The following is a 9,092-nucleotide window of genomic DNA, read 5'->3' as shown; positions in this document are numbered from 1 at the left end:
CTGATCAATATTTTTGTTCCCAGGGCGTCGCCGGAGCACAGGTAAAGGGACAATGCACATGGACAATACTTCAACTGGACAATACTTCAACTGGACAATACTTCAACTGGACAATACTTCAACTGGACAATACTTCAACTGGACAATACTTCAACTGGACAATACTTCAACTGGACATATCAATGGGCCCAAAAAAATAAATAAAACTCTTTCTCAAAGTGATCCTGCTTTAGTCCAAGTACAAGAGACCAATGTGTCTATTTGAACTCTCTGAAGTCTGCTCTTGATGTTGCAGCGCCGTTAAAACAGAAGGTCATTAGGCCAAAGTGCGCCTCCCCATGGTACAACCAAGAACTGCGTTCAACAAACAAAGAGTTAGAAAGCTAGAGGGATTATTTCGTCGCTCTCACACAGAAGAATCCCTAAAAGCGTGAAAAAGCTGCAACTGTCCTACAAGCAGGCTCTGTGCAAGCCCAGGATGTAAAACTAGTGTCGCATATAAATCCACCTGTAAATTTAGAAAGGTTCAAACTGTTGATCAAGCAGAGATAACTTCAGCCATTATGTCCTCTAAAAGCTCAACTTGTGTCCTAGACCCCATTCCAAGCAGATAAAGATATTCTCCCCCTAATTATAGACTCTATTCTTACTATAATAAAAACTTCACTAGAAAGTGCTTATGTTCCACATCCTTCAAACATGACGTCAGGCCGCAGTTATTTTATTACTTGGTTTACGGATTTTTTAATTCAATATATTGAACAGGCGGACGAAATATAAATATGATTTTAATTTCAAAAGATTTTTTCTTCCAGGTTTACCCAAAACGCACCACGGGAGGAGAGGGGAGAAGACTCGGCGCGCAGGTGAGTGTAACAGTAGATTTAGCGTGTTTTGCATCGGTAGAACTGACGCTTGCAGTCTTAGTCACGGCAAAAGCGCTGGAGAAAATGCACTCAGCTGTATTTATCAATGAAACCTGATCAGAGCGATCAAGTAGACAGACTTAGTACTTGTGTGAAGGAGATAAAAACCTGGATGACACTAAACTACCTGCTTCTTAACCCTGAAAAAACCGAGGTCATTGTGCTTGGCCCTAAGCATCTACGAGACTCTCTATCTGAGCAGATAGTCACACTGGACAATGTCAGTGTAGCCTCCAGTTCTACTGTAAGAAATCTTGGAGTCTTATTTGACCAGGAGGTCTCATTTAAAGCTCATATAAATCAAGCTTGTAAAACAGCCTATTTCCATTTGCGCAACAAGAGCCAAAATCAGAAGAATTCTGCCTAAAAGTGATGCTGAAAAACTTATCCATGCATTTGTAACGACCAGATTAGACTAGTGTAACTCCTGCTCGCAGCGTGTCCTAAAAGCTCCATAAAAAGCTTTCAACTGGTTCAAAATGCAGCAGCAAGATTACTAACAGGAACAAAAGGAAGAGAGCACATTACGTCGGTGCTGGAGTCTCTTCACTGGCTCCTGTCGAGTTTAGAATCAAATTTAAACTCCTCCTCCTGACGTACAAAGCCATAAATGACATGGCCCCATCCTACCTCAAAGATGCTATAGAACCATATCATCCAAACAGAGCTCTTCGCTCTCAGAATGGACTTCAGGTCCCAAGAGTCTCTAAAAGCACAGTAGGAGATAGAGCCTTCTGGTGGTCCCAAGAGTCTCTAAAAGCACAGTAGGAGATAGAGCCTTCTGGTTGTCCCAAGAGTCTCTAAAAGCACAGTAGGAGATAGAGCCTTCTGGTTGTCCCAAGAGTCTCTAAAAGCACAGTGGGAGGTAGAGCTCCTGTGACTCAGACTTGAACTTTAATAGCCACGTCAAATCAATAACATCAGCAGCTTTTTACCATCTAAAAACATTGCCAAAATCAAAAATATAGTGTCAAAACCAGATTTAGAGAGACTTATCCATGCGTTTGTCTCCAGTAGATTAGACTGTAACGGCCGCTCACTGGCCTCTCCAAATGAGTTGTAAAACAGCTGCAGTACATCCAGAACGCTGCTGCTCGGGTCCTGACTAGAACCAGGAAGTACCATCACATTAGTCCTGTTCTCAGGTCTCTGCACTGGCTCCTGTGGCTCAGAGAATAGACTTTAAAGCAGCTCTGCTTGTGTACAAGTCTCTCCATGGCCTAGCACCAAAGTACATCTTGGATATGTTAGTGCCATATGAACCATCTCGGACTCTGAGGACCTCAGGGACCGGCCTCCTGCTGGTGCCCAGAGTCAGGACAAAACATGGGGAATCTGCGTTTCAGTTTTATGCAGCTAAAATCTGGAACATTCTTCCTGAAGATGTGAGACAGGCTTCTACTCTGACAATGTTCAAATCTAAGCTAAAAACAGTTTTGTTTAGCTGCGCATATGACTGAAAGGATTTTTTCTTTGCACTCTTCTCTTTTGTTTGTGATTTTATTAGTTTAGAAAATCAGTTGGATTGATAATTTTTAATTTAGTTAATTTTATTGTATTTCTGTTTCTGTAATTTCTTTGTGATTTGAATGCATTTTTCCTGCTGTGAAGCACTTTGAATTGCCTTGTGTATGAAATGTGCTCTACAAATAAACTTGCCTTGCCTTGCCTGTGTTATGGAATCAGCTCCCGACCCATGTTAAAGGCCGACACAGTCTCTCATTTAAGTCCAGGCTGAAAATGTTCCTCTTTGAAATGGCTTATTGTCAGGCCAGTTAGGAACAGAAATATAAACCCACAGCTTCAGCTACGCTGCCCTAGGACCAACTATGGGGGAAGTATGGCAGCTTAAGCACTATCCTCTTCTTCTGAAGACTTATTCTATCAAACAATATTTAATATTTAATTCCACTTGCAAACTGTTCATTGCCTTTTCTTCTTCTTCCCCCAGTTCCCATCGGGAGTGAGACAGGAACATCAATGACCTGTTGGCCCAGATAATCCTCGAGTCCCAGGGGGAACGGTCTCTACCCCAAATGGACGGTTCTTCATCTGAAGAACTGGTTCTCTTCCTGAATAACTCGTTCTCCTCCTGAAGAACTGGTTCTCCTCCTGAAGAACTGGTTCTCCTCTTGAAGAACTGGTTCTCCTCCTGAGTGGTTCCAGTTCCACTGTCTCTCTCGCGTCCGTCTGTCTGAGAGTCAGATCTCTCCTTCACTGTGGAACTCCTCCAGGTTTCTACTTTTTCCCAAAGAGGTTTTTTGTAGTTTTTCCTGGCCGAGAAGGAGGGTCTAAGGACAGAGGTAGGGTCTAAGGACATAGGGAGGGTCTAAGGACAGAAGGAGGGTCTAAGGACATAAGGAGGGTCTAAGGACATAAGGAGGGTCTAAGGACAGAAGGAGGGTCTAAGGACAGAAGGAGGGTCTAAGGACAGAAGGAGGGTCTAAGGACAAAAGGAGGGTCTAAGGACAGAAGGAGGATCTAAGGACAGAAGGAGGGTCTAAGGACAGAAGGAGGGTCTAAGGACAGAAGGAGGGTCTAAGGACATAAGGAGGGTCTAAGGACAGAAGGAGGGTCTAAGGACATAGGGAGGGTCTAAGGACAGAAGGAGGGTCTAAGGACATAAGGAGGGTCTAAGGACATAAGGAGGGTCTAAGGACAGAAGGAGGGTCTAAGGACATAAGGAGGGTCTAAGGACAGAAGGAGGGTCTAAGGGTCTAAGGACAGAAGGAGGGACGGTCTAAGGACAGAAGGAGGGTCTAAGGACAGAAGGAGGGTCTAAGGACATAAGGAGGGTCTAAGGACATAAGGAGAGTCTAAGGACAGAAGGAGGGTCTAAGGACATAAGGAGGGTCTAAGGACAGAAGGAGAGTCTAAGGACAGAAGGAGGGTCTAAGGACAGGGGACTCTGGGACATCACGAAGTCCCTATGAACATTGTTTAATCTGTTTTTCACCGTCGCCCTCGAGACAAACACTGTTGTGATTTTGGGCGATACAAAATTGAATTAAATTGAAATGAACAACATCTTTGAAGACAACGTTTCGTCACCGACGGGACGTTTTGGAACAAATGTTGGGGCTGTAGCGAGTTACGAGATGAGGTTCAGAGAGTTACATTCATGTTTTGATGTTTTTAGTTGGTGACATTGACATCCTCACACGTTAGCTGTTGGGGATTGATTCAATTTGGTGATAAATATTCTGTAAAGGGAAAGAAATCCCACACACTGTCAAACTTGCAAAATAAAAGTTTAATGGTGAAGAAGCAACGTTTCGGCGTCTAGGCCTTCGTCAGGCAAATGGGTAACTGAGGATGAGACAGAGGTTTTTATAGGAGTGGCCTCAAAAAATAGGAGTGGCCATAACAGATGTTTTTATAGATGTGATAAATATTCTAAAATAAATTGTTAACTTAATTAGTGTTTAATTTTTGGTTTTATTGACAATTTATCTTGATATTCTGTACTTGTCCCGTGTAAAAGAGAATAAATAATACTTTTGTGAATAACTGTGATGGTCCAGTTTTTCTAAGTCAAAGAGTTATTTTAAATCATCAACACTTTTAATTAGATTTTCTTCAACAATATGGTATATATTTATTTACTTATTTAATTTTGAAATTGTTTGTTGCTTCACAGCTGAGCAATATTATTTTGATCAGCACTTTACTTGAGTACATGTTTAAATACTCCATACTCTCTCTGTGTGTACTACTGTATATCCAACATTGACCACTTTGGAATAGAATTGTGGAAAAGTAAAAACTAACTGGGACCGCAGACCATCTTTACTTCCCCAAGACGATGGTTTTGTACATAAATATACATAAATACTGTTAAAAAGCCATTGTTTGTATTTATGACTCAACAATATAGAATTGAAAGATGCAGGTTGTATTTTAATGTTACCATGTCCAGTCCAGATATAGTGGTGACGTTTGTTGAGGTGACGTTTGCTGTGTATATTTGTACCTTTGTTTTGACCCCGCTCAGTGCGACTGTGCAGATGCAGCGTGCGAGGCCTGCTCTGGAAAAGTGCAGCTTTTCTTCTCCGTTACGATGTGTACTTTGTGGCCTGGACTCGTAAAGCGGCCTGTGTACACTGCAGCGTGTGTCCTCGTGCTCGTGTGCCTAAAAGCGTGTGTTAATTCATTGTTAGCCTCTTGAGAACTAACATATTGCTGCTATTGATCTTGGGCCTGAATCAACACAGAAGCCTGGAAACTGAGGACAGCAGCAGCTCGCCCAGATAACGCACAAATATACAGATGCTGGCGGGTGCAGGGGCCCCGCCGCGGGGGGCCAGGGCCGAGGCTCTGCTCGTCGGCGCGGCCCTGTTTCCCAGTGTTTGTGAGGTTCCTGCACGACTCTTTTAGGGACGTTTTAGGGACGTTTTAGGGACATGAAGGCCTGGACATTGGGTTAAGGTAAGAGCCTCGTGTCAGATTTGGGCCTGGTTTGTGATCATGGGCAGGATAAGTCTGAGGGTTATGGATTTACTTTCAGAAATACTGTACAGATCAAAAGTTTGGACAAACCTTCTCATTCAAAGAGTTTTCTTTATTTTCATGACTGTGAACATCGTAGATTCACACGGAAGGCATCAAAACTATGAATTAACACATGTGGAATAATATACTTTAAAAAAGTGTGAAACAACTGAAAATATGTCTTATATTCTGGGTTCTTCAAAGTAGCCTCCTTTAGCTTTAGCTCTTGGTATTTTCTTGATGAGCTTCACCTGAAATGGTCTTCATCAGTCTTGAAGGAGTTCCAGAGATGCTTCGCACTTTTTGGCCCTTTTGCCTTCACTCTGTGGTGTGTGTCCAAACTTTTGGTCTGTACTGTATATTTTAAATGTGAGAAAACAGAGCGTGAACATATTTGCTTCCTTGCGATACTTAAATGAAGTCAGTCAAAGTCAGAGTTTAGTAGAATAGTCGTCTACTTGCACTTGTAGAGACCAGTTTTCACGTTGCGGATGTTTTCCTCTGCTACAGTACTGTACGGTTACAGTACGGTTACAGTACGGTTACTGTACGGTTACTGTACGGTTACAGTGCGGTTACTGTACGGTTACTGTACGGTTACTGTACGGTTACAGTGCGGTTACAGTGCGGTTACTGTACGGTTACTGTACGGTTACAGTGCGGTTACAGTACGGTTACAGTACGGTTACAGTGCGGTTACTGTACGGTTACAGTGCGGTTACAGTACGGTTACTGTACGGTTACAGTGCGGTTACAGTACGGTTACAGTACGGTTACAGTACGGTTACTGTACGGTTACTGTACGGTTACAGTGCGGTTACAGTGCGGTTACTGTACGGTTACTGTACGGTTACTGTACGGTTACTGTACGGTTACAGTACGGTTACAGTGCGGTTACAGTACGGTTACTGTACGGTTACAGTGCGGTTACAGTACGGTTACAGTACGGTTACAGTACGGTTACTGTACGGTTACTGTACGGTTACAGTGCGGTTACTGTACGGTTACGTTTAACGGAGATGTTGACGTTTACCACAGCCCGTCCCGTCATTTAGAGCTACTTCTCCTCATGAGCTGGCTCGTGCTCGGTTGTGAGTACATAAGCGCTCCTCTCCTCAGAGTGCGCTCCTTTAGAAGTCAAAACAGCATTATGATTAGATTTCACGCTTTTTTCTCTTCAAACAGGGATGAGCTGAGCGGAAGGGCCTGTGATGGGCGTGTGTGCGTGTGCAAATACCCTCCAGCGTGTCTTAGCACAACCGCCATTAGCCGGGCCACCCCTCCCGCGTTGCCCGGCGATAAAGTCAACACGATGTGTTTGGTCAATGAACGGCACAAATATTTCAATATTTGTCCTGGAAGCCTCAGCGGACACACGCCCGCGGGACGGGGTCAGTATAAATCCAGACGAGTGGTCCTCAGGGGTAAAGCCTCCTCTCACTGACCGGGACAGGTAATGTAACTGTTTCACCTACTGTCTATTTAGAAATGTGGTGTTTATATGTGTGATACTGTCGATTAGTGTCAGTAACTGTTTAACCCTGATGATAGTTTGAGCTGTTTTGGGCAGAGGACGATCTTCCAAACTCTCTGTAACTGTTTTTACACAGCTTTAGATTGTTACATTGGAGTAATATGTGCAGTAATATAAGTCATTTTCTATATTATACCTTCAACAGCAGTGAAACAATTAACTAATTGTTGTATATATATATATATATATATATATATATATATATATATATATATATATATATATGTATATATATATATATATTGTATATTGTCTGATTTTGTGTCGGAAATAGATGGAATTACATCAGCAAGACATTTAGACAGTGTTCTTTCTGATATTTCCAACAACACACAGACACACACACACACACACACAAAAGTATAATGAATAATAAAAGAAAAGTGAAACTAATGTTATGGTAATTTTTTGGGTGATTGAAAACAAATGAATTAATTTACTTTTTTCTGGTATTTTGTATTGTGTATTTGTAATTGAGTGTAAGTAGTTCACTGTGAGTGGTGAGTCCAGCACAGTCTCTGCTCTTCTCTAAACACAAACACCCAAGACGTCGCTGCATCGCCTGCTCTGATTGGCCAAAGCTCAAAGAACAGGCAGAACGCCATAAAACTACTTATTTCTACTGTTTATTTCGTCAAGTTTTGGACAAAAGACGGATCTAAAATCAAACTGAAAACATGTTCAAAAGTAAACAGTAACTACTCGTTACTAGTAGTGAGTAGTACTTGAGTACACATTCAGTACTCTTTCCACTGGTCAATGACTGAGACTTGTTGTTGAAATGATTATTTTTGGAGTAAATTCCAAACTTCAGATTTGTTTTTATGAAATGTATGACTTTTCAGTGACAGCAAATGTAAGATCTGAAATGGTTTGTCATCATTTCTTTTAAATGTATTTGTATTTATGGGCTTCAGTTTCCTGCTTTATGAAACATTCAAAATCTATCATATTTTATTCAAAGTGTCTTAAGTTTTCATCATTCTGAAACCTTCGGATTAGTATTTAAAATCACATGTGGGCTGCTCACATTACTGTCATTGAGGTTTTTTTGCGGTTGTTGTTGTTTTTGTTGTTTTTACTTTTTGAGTATCGTTAAATATGTACTTATACTTGTAATTGAGTATCATTTGGATGTAATTGTACCAGTAATCAGTACATTTAAAATCAATATGAGTCTCACTTCTGTCTCTGCTTCTTTACAAACACCCAAACATTACTTCATTGTACAGTATTTGTACTTGATTACTTGTTTAGTCATGTAACTGTACTTTTACTTGAGTACAAATCATCATCATCCTTAGCTTTATTTAAGACACTTACTTGGTCGATAAACAAATATTCAGTTGCCTGCTCTTTCCACTGACATTTACTGAAACGTTCCCTCTCCTCTCGCGCAGATCGTCATGGCGACGGTGATACACAGTTTCCTGCTCCCGTCGGCGGGATACTGCCCCCTAATGTTCCCGGCCTCTCCTCGCACTGACCCGGACGAGGAGCCGACGCACCCGCATCCGGACGAGAGCGAGCGTGACGAGGAAGACGAGCTCCACGAGGAAGAGGAAGAGGAAGAGGAAGAGGAGGAGGAAGCGTTCCCAGAGGCCGCCCCCACCGCCCTGGACGTGACCAATCAGCTGCTGCGCTTCGCCGACCTCATCAGCCGCGACATCCAGCGATATTTCGGCCGCAGCTGTGGCGACCAAGACGCCTGCGACATCTACAATGACTCTGTTTCCACGACAACCAGCGGGCGTCTGCGTTACTATGACGATCTGCTGAAAATAGCCAAAGGGGGAAGCGCGGAGGAACGAGAGAGTGGCAGGTTCAAACTCTGCGAAAAGGGGCGGAGCGTTTGCGACAGCGGCAGCAGCAGTCTGGGACCCCTGGCCGAGCTGTTCGACCAAAAGGGTCCGAGCCAGGGCCCCCCCATGACCAAGAGACTCCTCCCCCTGAGCTTCTGGACTGAGCCTGGCCCAGGCCTGAGCCCCGGGAGTGACAAGGCCCAACAAGAGCAAGCGCCGCCCGCCCACGCACACCACTTAGACGGGGCACAGATGGACTTTAGTGACCTGCTGGCATTCTGGGACGCCCACCCGGAGCTCCCCCAGCCTCTGACCGACGACACGCACATGCAGCACTGA

At 43.2% G+C, this 9,092-nt stretch overlaps 1 protein-coding gene across 1 annotated transcript; it reads left to right on the top strand.

The window, feature by feature from the left end:
* Positions 1-8,354: 8,354 nt before the first annotated feature.
* On the top strand, positions 8,355-9,092 carry LOC140378303 (protein PERCC1). Its single transcript, XM_072464087.1, has one exon. It carries the CDS (start codon positions 8,358-8,360, stop codon positions 9,090-9,092), a length of 735 nt encoding a protein of 244 aa, XP_072320188.1. The 5' UTR covers positions 8,355-8,357.

Source organism: Eucyclogobius newberryi, unplaced genomic scaffold, assembly GCF_026437365.1.
Source record: "Eucyclogobius newberryi isolate DKJ021-1_F unplaced genomic scaffold, fEucNew1.0.hap1 SCAF_4, whole genome shotgun sequence".
Lineage (NCBI taxonomy): Eukaryota > Metazoa > Chordata > Actinopteri > Gobiiformes > Gobiidae > Eucyclogobius > Eucyclogobius newberryi.
Note: the sequence above shows the minus strand (reverse complement) of the source record. Positions and strands in the feature narration are given on the sequence as shown.

What these genes read in the sequence shown, in the direction of transcription:
- LOC140378303 (XM_072464087.1), top strand. Translation starts at nt 8,358, where the DNA reads ATGGCGACGGTGATACACAGTTTCCTGCTCCCGTCGGCGGGATACTGC.